The sequence below is a fragment of the Osmerus eperlanus genome, chromosome 11 (assembly GCF_963692335.1).
Source record: "Osmerus eperlanus chromosome 11, fOsmEpe2.1, whole genome shotgun sequence".
Classification (NCBI taxonomy): domain Eukaryota; kingdom Metazoa; phylum Chordata; class Actinopteri; order Osmeriformes; family Osmeridae; genus Osmerus; species Osmerus eperlanus.
The window spans coordinates 4189778-4213962 of record NC_085028.1 but is presented as its reverse complement, the minus strand read 5'-3'; the positions used below and the strand labels follow the sequence as shown (position 1 = coordinate 4213962).

At 48.1% G+C, this 24185-nt stretch overlaps 1 protein-coding gene across 1 annotated transcript in view; it reads left to right on the top strand.

Annotated features, from left to right (window-relative positions):
• Positions 1-15686, top strand: part of LOC134029329 (cell adhesion molecule DSCAM-like) — a 35225-nt gene extending 19539 nt beyond the window's left edge. The window contains exons 10-29 of the mRNA XM_062473415.1: positions 92-220; positions 943-1110; positions 1405-1475; positions 1843-2086; positions 2408-2554; positions 3316-3471; positions 3843-3976; positions 4157-4310; positions 4456-4573; positions 4904-5070; positions 5207-5305; positions 6220-6408; positions 6663-6953; positions 7587-7763; positions 8329-8359; positions 8649-8764; positions 9099-9248; positions 10195-10395; positions 10712-11014; positions 14346-15686. Coding sequence (XP_062329399.1) covers positions 92-220; positions 943-1110; positions 1405-1475; positions 1843-2086; positions 2408-2554; positions 3316-3471; positions 3843-3976; positions 4157-4310; positions 4456-4573; positions 4904-5070; positions 5207-5305; positions 6220-6408; positions 6663-6953; positions 7587-7763; positions 8329-8359; positions 8649-8764; positions 9099-9248; positions 10195-10395; positions 10712-11014; positions 14346-14821 — 3521 coding nt within the window. The 3' untranslated portion in view covers positions 14822-15686. The remainder of the gene's footprint in view (positions 1-91; positions 221-942; positions 1111-1404; positions 1476-1842; positions 2087-2407; positions 2555-3315; positions 3472-3842; positions 3977-4156; positions 4311-4455; positions 4574-4903; positions 5071-5206; positions 5306-6219; positions 6409-6662; positions 6954-7586; positions 7764-8328; positions 8360-8648; positions 8765-9098; positions 9249-10194; positions 10396-10711; positions 11015-14345) is intronic.
• The last annotated feature ends 8499 nt before the right edge of the window (positions 15687-24185 follow it).

Here is a 24185-nt window from a genome sequence, read left to right as displayed (position 1 = left end):
CTCTCTTCTCTCATCCCTTTTTCAGGTCAAAACCTAACCTTCAAAAACCTCTGATTAACCTTTAACCATCCCTTCATCCACCCTGTTTCAGAGGCCCCGGACCCTCCCGAAGTGGAGATCCGAGAGGTGAGGGACCGCACCATCGCCCTGCGCTGGACCATGGGCTTCGACGGCAACAGCCCCATCACAGGATATGACATCGAGTGCAAGAACAAATCAGGTCAGAGTTGAGACAGGATGCGTGTCCAGTATGTGTGCATATTGTTGAGTTATTTGGGCTCGAATTGAAGGAATGAAATGGAGTAAAAGAAACTGGATGAATCTTCATGTACGTTCATTAGTATGACCTCATGTCTAAGAATGTGTTCATTGCAGGTAGGGCTCCCTACTGTAGAAACATTTGTAGGTTGTGCGTCTTGACACGTTGGACCTCTGACGTCTATGCTAACAGTAGTGTTTCTGTCCCCGTGCTGTCCCTCTGTCCCTCTGTCCCTCTGTCTCTCTGTCTCTCTGTCCCTCTGTCCCTCTGTCCCTCTGTCCCTCTGTCCCTCTGTCCCTCTGTCTCTCTGTCTCTCTGTCCCTCTGTCCCTCTGTCTCTCTGTCCCTCTGTCCCTCTGTCTCTCTGTCTCTCTGTCCCTCTGTCCCTCTGTCCCTCTGTCTCTCTGTCCCTCTGTCTCTCTGTCCCTCTGTCCCTCTGTCTCTCTGTCCCTCTGTCCCTCTGTCCCTCTGTCTCTCTGTCCCTCTGTCTCTCTGTCTCTCTGTCCCTCTGTCCCTCTGTCCCTCTGTCTCTCTGTCTCTCTGTCCCTCTGTCTCTCTGTCTCTGTCCCTCTGTCTCTCTGTCCCTCTGTCCCTCTGTCCCTCTGTCCCTCTGTCCCTCTGTCTCTATGTCCCTCTGTCCCTCTGTCCCTCTGTCTCTCTGTCCCTCTGTCCCTCTGTCCCCAGCCTCCTGGCTCTCAGCCCAGGTGACCAAAGATGTGTCTCCTCAACTCAACCAGGCCACCATCATCGACCTCCATCCCTCCTCCACCTACAACATCCGCATGGTGGCTAAAAACACCATCGGCAACAGCGACCCCAGCAACGAGCTCACCATCACCACAGACGAAGCAGGTGAGCTGGGCCTCTTCAGCGTGGCAGGAGGGCAGCTTTGAAACCAGATCCTATCCTGCTTCCAGCTTGCTTTATACCTGTTTACATCTGCATATAAGAGTTTATTACAAAATTGACTTGTGTTTACTCATTCGAAGACTTCCTCGATGCCTGAGTTTACCGGTCTTCTCAGGATAGTGACAAGGTTTTTTTAAGTCTCCGTCGCCCCCTGGTGGAGAATTTTCAGAATGCGGTCTATTGGCAGGTTGATTTCCACGTAGGTGTCAGAAAAAAAATTATTTCTTTGTTTTGTAGCCCCTGACGGCCCTCCACAGGATGTCCAACTGGAGGCCACCTCCCCTCAGAGCATCAAAGTCACCTGGAAGGTAAGTTACAGTGTACTTTACCCACAGATTCCCCCCAAGGATTGCCTACTATTATGATTATCAGTCATTAGCACGATATGACTTATCTCATTACGAGCATGGCTGCACTGGAATACTAAAGAAACATCCTTACCTTTATAATGCCGAAGACAACATGGGATTAACTGGACAGGTAGAATCATGTGCCTCTCTGTCTCACGACTCATCCTGTCAGATCAAATCGCTCATTTTCCGATGGAGGGGAAAAAATGATGAGATTAGGAAATTTGCCAGTTAGTTCCAAACCACCTTTCGTTGCTACACTCACGTGACATGCTCTAATGCCCCCACCTGACCTCCTCCGCCCTCCTCCGCCCTCCTGCCCCAGCCCCCCCAGAGGTACCTGCAGAACGGGGTGATCCGGGGCTACCAGGTGGGCTTCCGGGAGTACAGCCCGGGGGGCAGCCACCAGTTCACCATCATCAGCATGGACTCCACAGGGGACACCAGCGAGAGCCTCGTCCTGGACAACCTCCGCAAGTTCACCCAGTACAGCGTGGTGGTCCAGGCAGCCAACCGGGCCGGCACGGGGCCCTCCTCCCAGCAGGTGGTCACCAAGACCCTGGAGGACGGTGAGCGCCGTGGGGAGGGGGGGGTGAGGGTGGGGGTGGTAGGGGGTGTGATGTGTGTGTATCTCTCTGTGTGTGTAAACAACATGAAATCCTCTGTTGTTAAACTCATTTCACCGTAAGATAAAACACACATGCAATATGGGCAGACTGCCATCTTGTGGATATATAGTTAAACTACAGTCCTATTGTGTATCTATATACTTTTTTGGGGGAAAATAGCTTTTTTTTCCTTACACACAGTACTAGGATCAGCCAGTAGATGGTGTTGTCATGCTGTTTCTCCCCCATCATCCCCTGCCGTCCTCTCCTGTCCCCTGGCAGTGCCCTCTCGGCCCCCTGAGAATGTCCTGGCCACCGCCAAGTCTCCGGAGGTCATCTCTCTGTCCTGGCTGCCCCTCCCCAAGGAGGCCCTCAACGGAAACCTGCAGGGATACAGAGTCATCTACTGGGCCAACCTGCCTGATGGAGGTGAGGCCTCACGACACACACCTGCATGGAGACACCTCTCTCCATGGATTCTGGCATTTTCTTGCCTGTACCCTCTTTCATCACTAGGTGTTGCTATGGCTCTGTTTTAATGTATCACTAGGCAGTCGAGTGCATGGTTGCTACAAGAAAAGATTCCGCTGGAAAGGAGCTGGTTTTACATTTTGTTTTGTCAACGTTGGTATATAAATAATAGATATTGATCGAAAATAGTTTGATTGTGCAAAACATGGTGTTGATAGACAGAGGTATAAAGTGAGCTCTCTGCTCAAGCCCCAACCCATGCCCAGCCCCAGCCAATGCCCCAGCCCAGGCCCAGGCCCAGCCCCAGCCAATGCCCCAGCCCAGGCCCAGCCCCAGCCAATGCCCCAGCCCAGGCCCAGGCCCAGGCCCAGCCCCAGCCCCAGCCCAGGCCCAGCCCCAGCCAATGCCCCAGGCCCAGCCCCAGGCCCAGCCCCAGGCCCAGGCCCAGTGGCAGAGCCCCAGCCAGCAGCCTGGTGCAGCCTGGTGCAGCCCCATCAATAATTCACAGTCAGAAGTGTGTGAGGGTCATGGGCTCCAGCCCAGGACACAGAGTCAAGGACAGGGCCAAGGAAACACAGCAGCCGACCAGAAACACCCTGTGTTCTACACAAACCAGCTATCAGACCAATCCTTTTCATGGAGGAAAAATACTGTTCATACAGTATTAGTAAAACATCAACATCAAAATAAGATAAGTGTGTGTGTGTGTGTTCTCTCAGAGCTGGGTGAGATCAGGAACGTTACGACCGGCCAGCCGTCACTGGAGCTGGACGGTCTGGAGAAGTACACCAACTACAGCATCCAGGTGCTGGCCTTCACCAGGGCTGGAGACGGCGTCCGCAGCGAGCAGATCTTCACCAGGACCAAGGAGGACGGTGAGACACACACACACACACATACACACACGCACATACACACACACACACACATACACGCACATACACACACACATACATACACACATACACACACACACACATGAAATGAATGTGATGCATTCGGGATAATCATGCTATTGTTCTTTGTATCTACTCATATCGATAATGTTCAACGCTCCCATATGCAGTGAAGCATCTTTAGACAGTATGACATCATTATATATACACATAACAACTTTATATATGACACCTTGAATCAATACAATGAAAACAAATTATAACTTACATGTAAAAGTCAATCATGTTTACATGAATACGAACCCCAATGAAGGGCTGTATAAGTGACTGTACCGCCCCCCCCCCCGCAGTTCCTGGTGCCCCTGCAGGTGTGAAGGCTGCAGCCTCCACCAGCTCTGTGGTGTTCGTCTCCTGGCTTCCTCCTCTCAAACTCAACGGCATCATCAGGAAGTACATAGTGTTCTGCTCCAACCTGCACCCCATGGTACGACCCGAGCACACTGCAGTACATGCACAGATATGCAGCTCCGTACTCATTTGTGCTCCGGAAACCTTGTTTAAGCCAGGCTTCACCGGCTGTGCGTTTGAAACGTTCTTTTTTCTCTCTCTTCTCACTCTCGCTCTCTCCCTCTTTCTCCTCTCCCTCCCCGTCGCTCCTCTCCAGGTGATGAGTGAGTTTGAGGCTTCTCCGGACATGTATTTCTGCAGGATACCAAATTTGGCCCGCAACAGACAGTACAGCATCTGGGTGGTTGCTGTGACAGCAGCCGGCCACGGTAACAACAGTGAGAAGATCACCGTGGAACCCCTGGCCAAAGGTATACAATTATGGGATGTCCAGCAGGACCCGTGACAGGTTACTGTTTCTAAAAGGGATAGATCAGTCTGATTGCTGTCGTGTGTGAACATGTGCTCACCTAAATGTGTGTGATCACTTGAATGTGTGTGTGTGTGTGTGTTTAGCTCCTGCTCGGATCCTAACCTTTAACGGCACAGTGACCACCCCCTGGATGAAAGACATTGTCCTGCCCTGCAAGGCTGTGGGCGACCCTCCACCCACCATAAAGTGGCTCAAAGGAAAGTAAGTGACATGTCATTCTGTAATATTTGGATCCTCATTTCAACAGTTAAGGGGGCAACAATTTGTGTATTTTAGAATATGGTCGATGGATATATTATATTCAGCCCACGTATCTTTTGTTTGTTTGTTTGTTTCTAACACCTAAATCTCTCCATCTCTCTCACTCACCTTCTCTTGCTCTCTGTTTCACTCTCATCTTCTTTCTCTCTCTCTCTCTCTCTCTCTCTCTCTCTCTCTCTCTCTCTCTCTCTCTCTCTCTCTCTCTCTCTCTCTCTCTCTCTCTCTCTCTCTCTCTCTCTCTCTCTGTCTCTCTCTCTCTCTTTTTCTCAGCACCAATGGAACCCCTACCCCGGTTCTGGTGGATGGACGACGCAGTGTCCATGGCAACGGCAGTTTCATTATTCGGACAGTGAAAGCCGAGGATTCTGGGAACTACAGCTGTGTGGCAAGCAACAACTGGGGCTCTGATGAGATTACACTCAACCTGCAGGTTCAAGGTACAAGACACGCTGGGAAAGGCTTTTTCCGGAAAGCTTCTGGTCAGAAGAAGCTTTTCTGTAACCAGAGTTGCTTTTTTTATTGTTTGGTTGAAGGACATAGCAAACAACTCTGTGAACCTCCTCTCTCCCTCAGTTCCCCCAGACCAGCCCCGCCTCACCGTTACCAAGACAACCACCACATCAATCACTTTGTCCTGGATACCGGGAGACAACGGAGGGAGCTCCATCAGAGGTGAGACACATGAACACACACGCACACACACACACACACACGCACACATACAAACACACACACACACAGGCACACCCAGACTCAAACACACAGGAACACAATGGCATTTCAGGGAGAATCGATTGATCTTTACAGCACCATCCCAATGTGTCTTATCTTACTAAATACACATACAAATGTGTATTTAGACTCACATGCAGATCAATAACCCTAACCCTGGTTCAAACAAATTTCCCCCGGTGCATTGGTCTGTCGCCAAAGACACGCAACAAGACACCGACCAATAGACACACTTACACTTTGGGACAACTTTGACACCCGTTGATGGGACCGGTCCTAGAAGTTAGTCCCTCTCCTCATCCTCGTTAGCTACGACAGAGCAGTCCACGGCGCTGAGCAGAGGGGTAGGGCAGCGGAGGAGAGGGGGAACAGATTAAAAAGGAAGAGAGAAGATTAGGTGGGTTCAAGTGGAAGATTAAAGCACTCCGTCAAGACGAGGGACTGGTCAGAGGAGGGCTGGCTGGGGTGATTCATCATAGCGGGTAATCACAAGGACATAAAACAACGCCTCTGGCCTCTTAGACTTTGTAGATCAGGGTGTCCATGATTGGTTTTGTGTGTAATATGTTTGGGGACGGATGCTACAGTAATATTGCTTGTTTTGGGGGATTGTCCTCGAGTGTGTTTTCTGAGATTAGACACTGAGAGGGAAGCGATGTTCCTGCTCAGTCACAAAGTTTTCTGTTACGACACTTTCAGTACTTTAGTCCCTTAGTGAGAATGCTGTCAGTGACTATACACGGGTTATCAACACAGTGCTTCTCTCTCTCTTTCTTTCTCTGTCCATTTCCCCCGCTCTCCCCAACTATCTTGTTCATCTCTCTCCCCATCCCTGTGTCACCCTCTCTCTCCAGGCTACATCCTCCAGTACTCAGAGGACAACAGCGAGCAGTGGGGCAGCTATCCCATCAGCCCTAGCGAGCGCTCCTACCGTCTGGAGAACCTCAAGTGTGGCACCTGGTACAAGTTCACCTTGACGGCCCAGAACGGCGTGGGCCCCGGACGCATCAGCGAGATCATTGAAGCAAAGACTCATGGGAAAGGTAGTACTTGAAGCTTGTCAACCCCACTGTACAGTCTTTGCTAATGCAAAGCAGCCAGGGTAACACAAATACACACTGTGCCACTGCACAGCAACAGTAATCACTCTCTCATGTGGCTTTATTTGGCACAGTACTGTAGCTCTGTGAAATATTGCAATTTTTATCATGTCAATTCATATTAAAATATTTAATTTTACATCTTTTATTCTGTATTTGGGAAACGTTCATATCCTTTTATCCCTTCGTCTTCCCAGAACCTCAGTTCGCCAAAGAACACGAACTCTTCGCAAGCATCAACTCCACCCGCGTGCGGCTCAACCTGATTGGCTGGAACAACGGCGGCTGTCCAATCACCTCCTTCACGTTGGAGTACCGCCCCGTGGACACGGCGGTGTGGACCACGGCCCAGCGCACCTCGCTGACCAAGAGCTACATCCTGTATGACCTGCAGGAGGCCACGTGGTACGAACTGCAGATGAAGGTCACCAACAGCGCCGGCTCCGCAGACAAGAAGATCACCTTCGCCACGCTGAACGCCGATGGAAGTAAGTCCAACTCTGCTTCCAGTGTCGACTTTCATTGTCAACGAAGTGCATGGTGGACTCTGTGTGGAGCCAAATAGAAACATCTAGAATGTGTGGTCCGTTTCTCTGTTTTGATCTGGTAAGGCTCCAAAGGGCTCCGTAGGACCTCCTCAGGAGTGTGTTTGAGTGTGTTTTCAGTTGAGTTAAAGGTCAAACGGCAGGCAGCGGGCTGGTGTCCCATGGTGCAGCTAGCTGCCCTAGAGCACCGCTCATTGTGTTGACTGGAGACTCTGAACACAACAGGACTCCCAAACAGTGCACCCGTGACTGGACCTGAAACCGTGTGCACAGGCAGACATGTTCGACGTGCTTCGATTGAAATCCCGAACTTAAGAAAAGGGTCGATTTACATGAAACGTTTTTGCACTGTAAAGCATACTAACACTGGAATGGCTGTATCCAAACACTGCCGCAAAGCACGATCGAATAGAACTTTCTCATCATACCGTGCAGTACACGAGATACAGTAAAAGGTCGTTTGCGTCGTCAATGACCCGCATTATAAACGGCTTCGAGCTCGTCCAGATCGTCCATACGACAGACTTCCGGCCGTGGTTCATACGGGAGCCGTGCGGTGCTTCTCTGCCTCCTCAGGTACCATTCCCCCCCTGCTGAAGACGGTGGACCCCATCTCGGACAACATGTCCGGGAGAGGCAGCCTGAAGATGATGGTGACCATCACCAGCCTCCTGGTGGCCGGCGTCCTGGTCTTCATCCTCTTCATGGTGCTGAAGAGGAGGAGGCGGGAACAGAGGCTGAAGAGGCTACGCGGTGAGTCACGCACACGCCGTCGGTGTACACACACATGCGCGCGCACGCGCGCACACACTCTGGTAACCATGTGTAAACGTGTATGGACTCGGACTATGTACGCCCATTTTTCATCCCACTATACAGACGTCACACACATACAGTATGGTGCTGATATGCCGTTGAAGAGAGGCCGAGATATGAACACGGGCGCACGTACACACACATTACACACACCGGCACCTCCACAGAGGAGCTCGCAACCTCACAAAGAGCTTGGACATCGTTTTGAAAACTAATTGGTAATTAAAATCTCTGTACACCTGAGTGAGCAAGGATCAATGAAAGCATGCAGGGCCCCTCCGACAAAAGCTATCATATTGACTTTGCTCGTGTAATTAAGAGGCTATCACTTAAACAACTTAGTATTGTCCGACCCTATTAAGATTTCCCAAATCCATCTCCTCGCAGCACTTTTCTCTGTGCTGTGCCGCATAAACAGCTTCGGTTTGTACTTCCGGTTTCCCTGCTGTATGTCGTGGCCCTTTGCTGGGTGGTGCTAACTGGCTGTCCGCTGACTTTACAGATGCAAAGAGCCTGGCCGAGATGCTGATGAGGTAGGTTAGCAGGCATGCCCCCGCATCTACATCCAACCTTCCCTCTCAACCCCCAGATGTATTACACAGAGGACACACCCTGACCTGTGTCACATCCCTTGACGTCAATAAAGCTGCATATTCAATCGAGCAATAGAAGATGAGAAAACAACATTGTTCAAACTATTCCATATTTCTGTCATTCAAGTGCATTCCAGTGCTACGGGTTTCCATCACCCATCAAGTGTTTCTATTCGGGGGGTTTTATCCGTCTAAACTTGTTTTAAATCAGTCCAAACTTGTCTCCCAGTAAGAACACGCGGACCCCGGACACGGTGAACAAGCAGCAGCAGACCCTGAGGATGCACATCGACATTCCCAGAGCTCAGCTGCTCATCGAGGAGAGAGACACCATGGAGACCATCGGTAAGACAGCCCCTGCTCCAGACCCAGGGAAACCCTGTGCACACTGACACTGTTTGGAACTCAGTTGGCGCAGCCGAATCATCTTCAAGCAGTAAATCATGTTGACAAGGATAGTTCTTCTTTTCTGAAACAGATTTGTTTGCCCTGTACTTCGTCTGGTGTCGTTTCGTTCAAACTGTACTGACTTCCTGTCCTTTTTGCCTTTCTCTCCTCCCCGTCTTTTGTTCCCTCTCTGCCTTTCCTCTCCTCCCCTTTTCACTTCATCCCCCCCTCCCTCCCTCCCCCCCACACACACACACACACCCCAACTCTCTTCCCCTCGTCCTTCGCTCAGACGACAGGTCCACAGTGCTGCTGACCGACAATGACTTTGGGGAGACGTCCAAGCAGAAGTCCTCCACCGTGACCCACACGGTCCACTACCAGTCCCTGTCCCAGGCCACCGGCCCCCTGGTGGACGTGTCCGACGCCAGGCCTGGAACCAGTGAGATACCTCTTCTTATTGTGACCCGCTCTGACCTCAACCACACTCACCTGGTCCAGAACCCACATACTGTTTTTACTGAGTCAGTGTGTATGTGATCTCCAATGCCCCTGGCTGTTCACAGTTGCTGGCTGGAATGCACTCAACTGATTAAGATAAAGCAATGGTTAATGGCTTTGATAGGTTTCGGTTGACGTTCACCCATTGTTCCCCTCTGCCTCGCCTCTCTGAGTCTCTCTCTCTCTCTGCCTCTGTCTCTGCATCTCTCTGCCACTGCCTCTCTCCCTCTGCCTCTCGCTCTATCCCCCTCTCTGCCTCCCTTTCTCTCCCTGCCTCTCTCGTTCTCTCTCTCCCCCTGCTCCCGTAGAGCTGAACTAATGAAGACTAGGTAGGTGTCTGGATCCACCTGACAGAGTAGCTGATTGGCCCATTCAGGCTGACCAGCCAGGCCTGAAGCTTATCAGCTGACTCAGCCAGATCCCCCATGCTGGGCACACACACATACACACACACACACTCCCTCCATCATCTATGGAATTATACCCCCTCTGCCCTACTACAGTTACACAGACCATTCTTCTCTGTCCACACCCAATCACGTCCCTCCAATGAGTCTTCTCTGATTTGGCCCAGCGGTGCATAGCCCAGTAGGATAGCTGTCTGGGTCACACTGAATATGATACTATTTCTAAATGTCTGTGTGATGATATTTGGAGCCGGGATTGGCTTGGAGTGATCATGTCTCACCTATTGTCACGTCCTATTTGTTGATTGTGATATTGGATATGGAGGTATTGTGATATTTGCCGTGACAGGAAACGGAAGGTTCCAAGTGAGGATTAAACGGCGAGCCTGTTGAACACATGCAGTGCAATCACAGAACTTGGCCCTTAGCACCAAGTTAGGCCTGACGACCTTTCCCCTCTTCCCCCTCCCTCGACCCCAGACCCGCCGCACCGCCGCACGGCCAAAGCGGGCCCCGCTGCTGCCCGGAGCCGCTACGCCAGCCAGTGGACCCTGAACCGGCCCAACCCCCCTAGCTCCTCCCACACTCTGACCACCGACTGGCGGCTGCCCACGCCGCGCGCCACCGGCTCTGTGGACAAGGAGAGCGACAGCTACAGCGTCAGCCCCTCTCAGGACACAGGTGCTGCTTCTACCGACGCACACTAACTAACACAGCCCAGCTGCCACGCCTCAGGGAGGCACTTAGAGTCCCTGCAGGCAATGTAGAGGGATCTAACACAACAACATAGATGATGAGAAATTTGATAGAAGTGTGGATACACTGTTGTCGATTTGTATTAGCGATGGTACAAACAACAATACCTTAGATTGCATATTGTACACAGAGAATGATGGTGTGTGCGTGTGTCTCTGTTTCTGTGTGTGTGTGTTTCTGTGTGTGTTTGTCTGTGTGTGTGTGTGTACCTGTGTGTGTGTGTGTGTACCTGTCTCCTCAGACCGGGCGCGGAGCAGCATGGTCTCCACGGAGAGCGCCTCCTCCACATACGAGGAGCTGGCGCGGGCCTACGAGCACGCCAAGATGGAGGAGCAGCTGCGCCACGCCAAGTTCACCATCACCGAGTGCTTCATCTCCGACACGTCCTCGGAGCAGATGACGGCGGGCACCAACGACTACACGGACAGCCTGGCGTCCAGCACGCCCTCCGAGTCGGGCATCTGCCGCTTCACCGCCTCGCCGCCCAAGCCCCAGGACGTCAGCCGCGTCATGAACATGGCCGTGCCCAAGGCCCACAGACCGGGTGAGCCTGCACACACACACACACGAATACAAGTTCCATGTGGAGTGAAGTCCTGTCCCCACCGACGGTGTGGTTTCGATTGAAGCTCTGGGAGTAGTATTGTATTCGTCTAGTCAGCAGAGTGGAAAGAGAGATCTCCCACAACACACACACACACGCACATACATACATACAAACACACTGTTTTGGTTCCACATGCTGTCTGAACCCCATTCATTCTGTGACATGTTAGACCGTGTCTGTGTTCTAATTAGGTCCCAAGCAGGAGCAGAGAGTGGGGATCTCAGGGCCTGTTAAAACTTTCATGGTCACAATTTAGCACAGCACATTACCAAGTGGCCAACGCAAGTAATGATAATGATCATGAGATATAGCTGCTTCCTGAGCAAGCATCCCTCTGGACTGGCTGCAGGGTCTCGATGAAATACAGAGTGTTATTAGAACTAAGTAAAAGGGTTCTCAGTAGTAATCACCCTCAGTGCTCTGTTGTGCTGCGTCTGCACATACGGGTCGTAGACCAGGGGGAACGCACTCCTCCCCCACTCCTCCCCCCTCGCCTCACTTGACCCCACACACAGCACTCATCTCCCCTCCCCTCCGGATTCATTACTTCGTTTGACATAGCGCGTGGACAGACGGCGGTCCACACACACACACACACACACACACTGTGTACATTTCTGTCAGCATCCCCTGATCTGGTTGTGTTGTCGGTCTGGGCCGCTGTGGGCGAGGTCTCGGAGGTGTCCGCGCCCCAGGGGTTATGGTGAGACCTGGGAACAGGCTGGGTTTAAGGTATCGTTAGCAGGTCTTCAGTTTCAGACCGCATTATCAATTGATCTGGGGGCCCGCGGGCCAGCTGCCATCAGTCGTCAGCGGGGAAGAGACCTTAGACCTGCTGTCGAGTTCAAGTCGAGGGCTATCTGTCAGCCTCATCTACTGCTATCGTCTGTCAATACAAAACAGCACTTTAGAAACACAATGAGCGAGCGATCAACGCCACGTCAGCCTTTGCAGACGCCGCCGCCGCAGTCGGCCCCGTCAGCGCCCCACCAGCCTCCGTGTCGCTTTCATCGAGCAGCGGGGAGATGGAGACGCAGACAGGAGACGCAGACAGGAGACGCAGACAGGAGACGCAGACAGGAGACGCAGACAGGAGACGTGGCGGAGAGTCTGCGGGTCGCTGTTGTAGACCGCTTGTCTGGACTGAACTGTACTAATCAGCTCTATTGTGGCAGATACAAAGACAACATTCTTGGTCTGGCCTGTGTTAGTTCGTGGGGGGGGGAATGCATTGCAAGAATGAACGGATGGGCTGTTTTTATCTACGGACAGAATACTCTGTGCCAGATTAGAATTTTTTTAATATATATTTCTTTTTATTATTATTAGAAAAGTCTGAAAAGTGGTACCACAACACTGAGGTGAGGTACACTGGCAACACCTAAAGTATGGTAACATCATCCCGCTGTCTGTTGAGCTCAAGACCTTGACCTGAGGCAACTTGATTGACAGACGATCACTGGGCCCCACCTGGCCCCTGCTCCCCATCTAGCATCAAACCTCTGACCTGGGGACAACCTGTCTGTCAAACGCGGCAGGGAGGGGACGGGAAACTGTGTCACATGAGTGTGGGTGAGAGAGAGGATGTGTGACTGGACGGTTGGGACTGGAATGGTATGTTTGAAGTATGTTTGCTTTTGCAAGCTCGGTGGCTGCGGAATGGGGGTTGACCTCTCGTAAATAGCCTGTCCTATTACTGAGAGTGTTCTTGAACGCCGAGGTAATAAACATTTACAGCAACACCAGTAATAGTCGGGGAACTGTCCAGAGTCAACATGTGATAGACCAGTAAACCTGTGATGTCATAAATTGTGTCTTATGGGAGAGCTAAAAAAAGAGGAAATGAAAACGTCACCTTCTCCTACAGCTTGACTGGCCTTTGAAGACACTGTTAACACACTCGTCCAGAAAGAGAAATAAATGCTTAATGAGATCCTGAAGAAAGCCTAAATCTATATTTAATTCAATTAAAACTGCTGGTCATTCATCATCTTTACTGGTTTTAATAAAGCCTATTATATACACGATAAATTATTCATGTTCCTAGTGAACTATAGGTTCAGTCACCAAGGTCACTGGTGGGATTGAATCTATAGCAAGCTCCACGACCTCCACTTTGGTGTGACTTTAAGGTTGATGTGTGTGAGTGTGCACGCATGAGGGTTATTGAAAAGCCACCCCATTCAAGGCTTCTCATCTGCCTGTGAGAGTTGAATGCAAAGACAGGATCTGCTTTTGCATTAGCCAGAACAATACAGGCCTCCACTTCTAATCAAGTGTTAAATCTTTACTTGGACATCCTGAAACCAGACCCTTTTTTGTGAGGAGCTAATTTCCTAAGTTAAATGTGTAATTTATTCAGTGCAGGAGATACGTTTACAAAAGGGTGTGTGCGCGTGTTCGCTGGTGTGTACATAATGTGAGTGTGTGCACATCTTTCTCTAATTCTCTCTCTCACTCCTGGTCAACACTTGTGTAGAAAGCCTCACCGCCTAGTTCACTGGGAGGGCTTCTTAAATGCTGCAGTATCATTAACTAAATGCACACTGGAATTACGTCAGCCACCGACTCCAGTTATTTCAGTTTCCTGTTGCCAAAGACTTGGTCTAAATGAGATCTAAACGCTCGTCCTGCCTCGGCTAAAGCTACAGAGGAGGAGACGAGGACATTTGGAGTTAGCAGCGCCGGTCCCAGAAACTCTTATGAGAGATTTGAATGTGAATCAATGAGGTCATTATAGGCAGGATTGTTTCATAACTTATCCTCACTCTCCGTGAACATGAGAAATGATGCCGTTCCAAATCCAAATGGAATCTCTACGCAGGGTCAGTAAGAACATATAGATTAGATTCTCTTATCAAAATCCCGGAATTACATTCCCCATCAGATTCCAGTCATGTCAAACAGCACACATTGTATTGTACCCTAGATTCACTGGGATTAGGCCCATAAGGACATTGCAGACCAACAAAATAGTGCTGCTGTTGAGTACTATTTACATTTACATTTATTAATTTAGCAGATGCTTTTATCCAAAGCGACTTCCAAGAGAGAGCTTTACAAAAGTGCATAGGTCACTGATCATAACAATGAGATATCCCCAAACATTGTGGGTAGCCAAAACACGAAGGCATACATTGTGAAAAAAAACCCAAATAGGTTCCAAAGGGAAGAACCATAAGAGCATGAGAACCATAAGAGCTATCTCTATCATTGAGTATTGGGTCTAAATGAGTTGGCTTGTGTGTGTCCCCTGTGTGTTCCTCAGGAGGAGAGCTGGTTCACCTGCCGCCCTACCTACGCATGGATTTCCTTCTGAACCGCGGCGTCCCGGCGTCCACCCGGCCCGGGGGCAGCAGCGCCACGGCCAGCGCCAGCAGCGTCGCCAGCGGAGGGGAGGGGGGAGGCGGTGGAGGAGGAGGAGGAGGAGGAGGAGGAGGAGGAGGGGCGCTGGGCCAGGTGTGCCTGGAGCCCCAGAGGAGCCGCACCCTGAAGAGGCCCCCTCCCCTGGAGCCTACCCCCATGGAGGTGCCCTCTCCGCGGGAGGTGCAGCAGTGGCAGCCAGGGACTGCCTCCACGCTGCCCCAGAGAGAGCCCCCCAGGGAAGCCCAGAGGGAGGCTGGAGGAGACCTAGCCCAGGCCCAGGCAGCCAAGCTCAGCAGCTCACAGGAGTCGCTGCTGGACTCCAGAGGACACCTAAAACAGAGCAACAACCCTTACGCCAAGTCCTACACACTGGTATAACAGCAGGCGTACGCCCATACTCTCTGAACTACTGAACTACTGCAGTTACCAGGACACTGGACAATGGATATGGACATTTTTGGGCAACAACTGATGTTGTACATAGATCTATTTCTGAACTCCAGTGGATGAGTTTCTTCGATCCTCTCTATTCTTTCTATCTTTTCTCTCTTATTTCTCTCTTTCTCTCTTTCATTCTTGCTCTCTTCCTTTCTTTCTGCCTGGTTCTCTCTGTTGCTTTCTGTCTTTCCTTTTGTTCCCTTCTTCTCCTGGCTGTTTTGATTTCTCACAGTTTTATTTTCTATGCGAGTATTCTTTTATTAAAAATGTCACCATATGAAGATTGCCAAAATGATTTATTTAAATTTGACAGAGAAAAATACTATTGAATTTATATCGAGGATAATTATAGTCATTATTATTATTATATAAAAAATAAAAAAAAACATCTAAAAACAAGAGCGAGGAAAAGAAAAGGACTGGAGCTCTCGGCAGGAGGACAACGCTTTCTTAATTTATTTCTTTTTTGTATGTCGCAGTGTGATCACAACAATGATTGGGTAGCTGACGTTTTTTCAAAAAAAGGGAGGAGCCAAGGAAGAGAACTGCAGTGAAGTGGGTCTGTGTCCGTTACAGTCCCACCTGTCTAGTTCCAATGCTTCGATTTTTAACCTTTCCGATGACTGCATGGCGACTGATCAAATGACAATTAATAAGAAAGGCTGGAAATCCAAAAAGAAAATCCTTTTTTTTTGTCACACTATTGAAATGAAACAATGTGAATACATATAAAGAGATCACTTTTATTTGTGGATATTACAGGGAAAATGATTTGGTTAATAAAGTCCTTAGTCATGTTTGCACACATTTGGGTTTGATTCAGAGTGACAAGCTCTTCCTCTCTCTCTCTCTCTCTCTCTCTCTCTCTCTCTCTCTCTCTCTCTCTCTCTCTCTCTCTCTCTCTCTCTCTCTCTCTCTCTCTCTCCCTCTCCCTCTCCCTCTCCCTCTCCCTCTCCCTCTCCCTCTCCCTCTCCCTCTCTCTCTCTCTCTCTCTCTCTCTCTCTCTCTCTCTCTCTCTCTCTCTCTCACTCTCTCTAATACAAACACTGGATGCCTGCGTGTGTGTGACTGTGTGTAGATGTGTCCTATACACTAGGTGTGTATAAGTATGTGTATCGGTACAGGATGTGTGTATGTGTGGGTATAACACAACCCTCTACTTCACAGTATGTTGATTTGTGTGTAAATGACTCTAAAGGGTCAAGTATATCTTGTTACACAGCGGGAAGGAGCACTCTGGTGAGGTAGTCTAGGTAGGTATGTAAACCACCTGAGGTATTTAACTTGTCAAATCCCGCAATGTGGTCAAACAAATGTGTCATGAATGATAAATCACTTACTAACAGCTCATAAACGCAGAAATTACCATTATTAGAAGGATTTATCTGCATTGCAGTGTCTGTGCAGAACCACATGATACATTTAGTAACAGTTAGCATTGCTTAGGGTACTTATCTCCATGCCTGACCTTTGACCTTAGATCAGCGAGATGGCACTCTTGAATCACATTTCTGAGGTCTGAATCTTTCCTGTCCTATAGCTCAACTCCCGCTTCAGTGTTTTGACATGTAGTTGAGATCACCAACAGATGGAGCTGTGTAGCAATGCAGTACAGTCTGCATGACTGTACTGAGAACCCATCAAGTTTGCTGGAGGATTGTACAGAACACATTTTGACAATTCCGTGTTAAGCTTCAAGGACAGGAAGGGAAGGGCCCAAACCTGAGCTGGGCCCTGCCAATGTGAGCGTCGTACCGCACAGAACACCATGAATTATTCATCCTCAGTCCTGCTCTGGGGCCCAGATCAGGTATACGTTGTCACGGTGATCCCACATCGGCCCCCATCGCCCCAGAACGGGATGTATGCCGATTTAGACACGTCACCTCACTCACATACACCTGCGTGCACACACACACACACAAATACACCGAACCTACACGAAGAAACATCACGCGATGCCATACATGCAGCACTCGTGCAACACACACACACACACACAACCCATGCTAAAGCAGAGGAGGTGAATGTCAATTCATCTGCAGCTCTTCAATAATTACATTGTCAACGACAGATCTAGATGCAATGTTGTTTTTAGCATCCAAATAGGGCTTCACACATACTGTGATCTCTGCACATTTTGCTGATACACACTAAATCAAACAGACTCACAATGCCTACAAAGTTCCAGTTTAACATAACAAGGTGACACTCGCAGTAAAAAAGGAAAGCATGTAATTGCACACATCCCACATTACTCACAACACGTTTCTATTTGCCTGAATCCATGTTCTTCCATGCTAAGACATTTGCTGTATAATAGAGATACATGAGATAATAAAGATACAGTGCAGTGACTGAGAGCTATGACAGGGCAGTCACCCTTCTGCATTAAGTATGGAACAGAAGATTGAAGGGCTGTGTTTCCATCTCTGACCGAGGAACATTATTCTACCTCCCACCGTGCACCGTGGAGGCAGAACCTCCAAATCTAATAAGATAGTGGATAGCTGCGGCCTTCCCTCGGGGCTGGGGGGGAGGGGGGGTGGGGGGGGGGATGGGGGGGTAAGAGCCGAGGACGGCTTACTGTGTCAATAATGAAACTTGCTCACCTTTTTTTAATGTTATCGTGCCTTGCATCTTAATGTATTGATCATGTGATACCGGGAGCTAATGAGATCACTTAGGAGGTTTTCATCTTTCACTGAAACTCTTAGGTCTATGGCACAAAGTCGTCATTGTTTAGGCGTGTGTGTGTGTGCGTGTGTGTGCGTGTGTGAAAGCTGACTAATCTAGAGGTCAGAGATAATGCATTCATTGTGGAAGGAAGTTTCTATTGGACGGGAGGGTGCTCTGGGGGTTTTATTGTGATGTCTGGTGCAGTCGGATTTAAAACAGACCACCGCTATCCCAGCTGAACTTCATAATGAGGTGCCTGAAGACCAGCCATTAGTCGGAGAGTGTTTGATGTGTGTGTGTGTTCGTGAACTGTCAGCCTGCCTGCCTGTCTGTCTGTCTGTCTGTAACTCCCTGCTACTCTCATCGGTCTTCACTCTTCCACATCCCAGGGAGTCAGGTGGCTGAGCGGTTAGGGAGTCGGGCTAGTAATCTGAAGGTTACCGGTTCGATTCCCGGCTCTGCAAAATGACGTAGTGTCCTTGGGCAAGGCACTTCACCCTACTTGCCTCGGGGGCAATGTCCCTGTACTTACTGTAAGTCGCTCTGGATAAGAGCGTTTGCTAAATGACTAAATGTAAATGTAAATCCCTTGCTCTTTCTCGTTTCTCGGACTCTCTCTCCACAGATCGCTCTATTGATCCAGAATCTCTCTTGTCCAGAGTGAAGACCCAGATCAACAATGGATGTTTCCGCAAAGACGTTGTCTCCCAGGAGTCCTCGCTGTCAAACGGAATTGGGAAGCTTGGGGTTTGCGTCAGTGTAACACTTAATTGATCGCTTTGAGTCACCCAACTGCATCCCCCCTCCCCCTTCTCTCCCAACCCACCCTCAGTCCTCCTCTGATACAGACACAAAATTAAGCGTGGCGTTTCCAGATTTACACATCGCCACGCTCCAAGTTTATTAACTCGCTCTAAACAAGCTCCTAGCCAACAGAAGTCTCCCATCTGATAGGCGGGAGAAATATGCTCTTCCTTGTTGGAGTGTATTGATTGCTCCAGGATAGACAAGTCCTGATGGGCGGGTGGGTTTTCTCCATTCCTCTTAATTAGTTCCCTGTAATTACTATCGATACCGCACCCGAAAGGGCAAGCTGTGTGTTACTAATGCACAAGGGACTGCAGATGCAATGTGCAGTTAGTCAGGATCGCAGGGAACATACTGTAGCAGGAAGGCCTATTGGCAAGCTCACTGTCGACCTCCCACACTGTATGACTTACATTTAACAAACACAACTAACTTACAGTTTAGTTTATGACCCGAAACTGTGTGCATAAAGATATGCATTATTACGGGGGTGAAGTATTCAACAATGTTCTGAGACCTGTGTGAGTCTGCCCGTAAGTGTAAAATGACGTTGGTAAATATTTGAGTGAACAACTCCTTTAAAGCTGCACTAGGTCATGTTATTAAATAATTTCTGATATGAGAAACAGCACCCCAAATTCTTGTCTGAACTTCCACACTTTCCTCAAGCTCCCCTCCAGCTCCAGAGTTTGATTGACAGTGGTTTCACCAAATAAATCAGGGAGGAAAGCTTGTCTTGCCAAAAGCGATTGGTCGGAACAGGATTGCTGAAACATAATTGGCTGGAAAGTAGCAGGCTTCTCCATGGGCTCCACTGAGCTGACAGTGAAAAAAGTTGTTTTCACTGAAAGAAAACCTACCCAGTCCACCTTTAATTGTTCTACTTTGCGCCGGTTCAGTAACTTCAGGACGGTTCAGCAATCATCTAATTGTAGAGCAGCAGACTGCTCCGCTCTACTATGAGGTCCTTGTCGACCACAGTCAGTGATAGTCTGGGGTAAAGAGGAAAGTAGGCCAGTCGACCAGAAACGAGGAGTTGGTGAAACAATTCAAAGCTGACTGCAGGTGCCTCCCAAGTAAGCAGTTTCTCCACCTTGAGGACTCTGGAACACACCAGCAAAGACACCAGCAATGACCTCCATGAGTTCTTATGAAGACATCTTATGTTCTCCCGGGGATTGTTCTTTAAGTGGAGGGGGTTTCCTTTCCCATAGCTCAAGAACAGAGGACATACAGTGCGCTTTACATTTTAGTAGTACATTTAGTCATTTTAGCAGACGCTCTTATCCAGAGCGTAGTAATGCATTGATTCGGAAAACTTCTCTCAACTTTAATGTAATAAGAAACACCTTTAATCAGAAAGAGAGCGTTTACCTGCAGTAAGTGTGTGTGTGTGCAATCCTTGCTGCGATGAAGGCCATGTGTGATCAACAATGCCCTGTAGGAACTCCGTCAGAGGAGAAGTCCCGTGCCACCAGCCTTAAGAAGGCCAAGGACAACCAATACCAGGCTCTCATCGCCCCCCCTTCAACTCTACGTCAACCCAATCAGTTTTACCCACCCCTGGGGTCCAATAAAATCCACCACCTGGATTCCACTGCTCCTTTGGAAAGAAAAGGTTATTACGTGCAATTGGTACCAAAGCCTGGCATGGTCTATCAGCATTCCAACCAAGCAGCAAACCAGCTGCCTCTTGGCTCTGCTGGAGATAAGGTTGGGATGCACAGTACAGTACATCAATGCCTTCTGATGATGGCAATGTTCCTGGTGTTAACAGTGATGGTTCTAAAGAGAGAGTAGCGAAAGTGATGGTGCATTCTGTAGAGCAGTGGAGGATGACTGTAAAGCAGTTTAATTAGACTCCTCAGCAAGGCCTTGTATTAACTCCCAGAACAGCATTAGGATCTGGATTTCATCCAGGCACTGCACTACAGGCAGAAACCTGGATGTTAACCAACCCCCCACCCCGTTTCCTCATAAATATACAAATGGTACATGAATCTATCATGCCTGGACCAATGAATACACACCCTCACTGGGTCCATGTCCCAGTGGCTGCACAGACGAGCACTGTCTGCCTTCACTATGAGCTCATTACTCCGAGCGTGCATTCAGATTGTGATCGTTGTCAAAATATGTCCAACTATGTATAAATGTAAATACTATACATGTTATAATGTACTAGCTCACTGAATGGGACTATTTCATATCAGGCAAGGATCTGGCAGCCTTGCCATAGTTTCTCAGATGTTTCATGAGGGGATGAGTTCCAGTATGGTTAACCCCCTCACAGCCCCATCCTCATTCTGCAGTTGGCTCAGTTGCACCGTGCGTTTGACACATTTCACTTAAATTTCACAGCCACCTATCTACGTCAGATCACAGACGGTTTATATAACCTGCATTCTGTTACTCAGCTGGTACGATGCAAAGACAAAGTAATTAACACATAAAACACTCAGAGACTGCAGGTAGGTCTTTCTGATATCTGCAATTGATTTAGCTAGTTGTTGCTGTTGTTGCTAAATTCAATAAATTCGAGGTTGCGGAGCTTCAGCTCCTTCAGGCGACACGCCCCCCCAGTATCAAGCCGAGAAGACTGACGATTTTCTCACAATCTCAAAGCCTAATTTAACATACTTGTCTGTGTTTTTTTTTTTCATTCTAATTTTGATGGGTAGTTAACAACACATTCTTCTGTGGTGTGATGAACTTAAAACTCCTTTTCAGTTCTGCTTTGCAGCCACTTTAATGTGTCAATGATGCCCTGCAACATAGAATGTGGAAATTCAATCATCAAGTTTTAATCAAGCATTCAGAGTGACGGCGTGACATGGCTTTGTTCAGCGCTGTCAGAAAATGCGAACGACTGCGTTCAGCACAAAGTTTGGATTTGAGCTATCAGCACTCGATTCCCACTGTCTCCCAGGATAAGCATCCACCGTGTCAGAATATGTATCTGGGGAAACTCAGGACTGACAGAAAGTTCTGTGTTTTGAGATCAGTCGGCAGGTGTGGAATGCACAGCCAAATAACTAAAGCGCTGTTAAGGTAAACCTTGTTCCGTTTGTCAAAACTGTAGCAGCTGTGCTTATGCTCAGACATAATCCCTATGGGAAATTCTTTCATTTCCATATATTTTTAGCACAAAATGTGTCTACCCTGTGATCAAATGCTTATTTTATGAGTAGGCCTACATGAAATTGCACAATGCAATTCCCTGTGAAATGGGATCCCTGTGAGTTAGTGTAGTTTTTGAATGTGAAAAAAACTACAACTATTCTCTTATTTCATTCTGTCTGTTTCTGTGTGGTCACGGAAAGAGCTACAGTTCTTACCCAACCAATAAGAGGACAGGAATCTCGCAATTTTGCCATTGGAAGATGATAAGATGGCCAAAACATGGTTTCATTTCAAAAGAGCATGCTTGACAGGAAATTATCAGGCCATGTGTTTTGGTTTTTCTTTGAAATGTATATTTGGAAGTGGGTGGTTGCAGTGGTGCGGGAAACAATCAATGAACTGTCAGTTCTTATAACAGCACGGATGATCATCAGTGAGCAAAAACTGTGAGATGTACTTGATGTATCGGTCCAGCGATGAGGACTGAGTAATTTTATGCATCTAGCAATTGCTTTCTAAGGGGTAGTGGAGAGTAAGGTAAATATTGTTTGGATGGAGCATTCTCCTATGAGGGATTTCTCTTGAGTTCCCTATTCAATGCTTCTGTATCAGAAAAAGATACAGATACTACACAGATACACAGAATGTAAACAAATCTTGTCTTTATGCTCAACAAATTATTGAGTTTATTATTTTGGAAATGTATAAAAAATCCAATGGAGTTCTATAATCCTCTTACTAGAATTATCTATGTGAATTAAAGCCCATCTTGTCCTTATGTCTGCAAGTGTTTACACTTCTGGCTCCAGATAAAGTTCCAGGTCCAAATGTTTTACCTGGGGGAGAGATGAGACGAGTAGGGGTGCTGTTTTTCTGGTTTTGGGAGAGACAGAACCAAAAAATCCTGGAATGGTTGCAGGGAGGTGCAGGGCTGAGTTATGGCTGGACTGATATGTGAATGTACACACACAGAACTTAGGTGTTTTTGAGAAATATGACTCTTCTTGTGGGGCCTGGGGGTTGGTCTCAGTAGGGTCCTGCAGAGCAGTGGCGGTTGTATTGGAAGCTGAAGTGAATGATGGATTAGGTCCTCACATGAAAGCTGACCTTCAGAGGAGCTCTGACGTTCTTAAGGCCACTCTTCTGAGGCCCTCAGAGAGAGGCTCCAGAGAACCGCTAGGTTGTGACTAAAAACGGGCTCTGCGATCCTCCGTTATAAGGCTCTGTTTACATATGTGTAAACAGAGGTTTAATCATTCAAAAAGCCTCTTAAAAGGGTGTGATTCTAAACTGCAGGTCGAGTCCAACGTGACGTGCAGAGAGTCTATCAAAACCTGTAAGCTACGTTGCATGAACGTGCGGTAGTAGATGTATTTAAAGCCACATTCAAAAAAGAAATGCTGGTACATTCTGTTGTTCTGTTTCTAAATTCCATGAGTGCAGACTAGCCAAGCACACTTATGGCACTTCCTGTTCTGTGAACCCCAGCCAGTGTCCTCTAGATGCCAATATACATCAAGAAGGTGGGCCAGGAAAATTCCCCATAGCTGTTGAGTCAATCTGTTGGAAGGATCGATGACGGGCAGTTCAGAGGTCCTCGGTGACCTCGAAAGGAGCACAATTGAGCGAACGCACCAGAACCACCGTAATCCCAGTAAAGACGCCGCAGTCTCAGAGGGTCAGGAGTCTTAATCCCTCTAATGAACTGAATCATCCCAGAGAATTATATGATGATCAGAATCCCACGGCCCGTTGTTTGAGACAGCACAACGGAACACTGTACATTTACATGTATTCATTTAGCAGACGCTTTTATCCAAAGCGACTTACAAGTACTTACTGTAGACGAACACACAACGTAATCAGCGTCAATACTGTGACTGTGTGTATGGTAAAATGATTAGAACAGGTTTTTATATTTCTAATTTGAAAAATGTTCCTCTTGCTTGATTTTTCTCTTACGCTGTTGTCCTCTCTCTCTGTTTAATCAAATGAGAAAGAAGACGCTGTACAAGTGCGCTGATGCATTATGGGAGGTTTGTGCTGCTCTGTGATCAAAAATATGCTTTATTAGTCCATGTTTGGAGAGACCCTGTGAAGACTGCTTACAAGGTTTAACCAGGACATCTCAGCAGACAGCAAGGAAAAGGGCTTCGGGAGAGGAGGAATGTTTTAGATGCTCAGTAAATGGTTTCACATGACTACCCATAACCTTTCTATTCAACGTACACGTTTTACGATTGAGCAAACCATTTTTTGTTTACCCTTTTGAAACATTAATTATAAAATGAAATAATTACATCTGATGGAAGTTTTTGCCTTTTCATTCTGGAATCATGGCCCATGTTTTAGACATTTTTTACACATGTACCCAGTAGGTACTGTGTAGCTATGCTCCAAACATTGTTTTTCAATATCTGACCATGATAATTCAATAATCAGACGCAGTCAATTACCATGACGGTTAATGAGGAGGGTCCCAGAGTGGGGAAGATAATAAGCCAGCCATCCTCATTCTAAAGACCAGACTATTTATAGTGCACTATGGGAATATGAGTCACCCCTGCTAAGTGTATGTTAATGTAATTCATCACACATAGCCTAACAGCTTTTCCAACAATAGCATGTTTTGATGCACACCTTCAGGTCATTTCTGTGTGTCTAATTGCTTCATCGATATATTCACTTGTTCCAC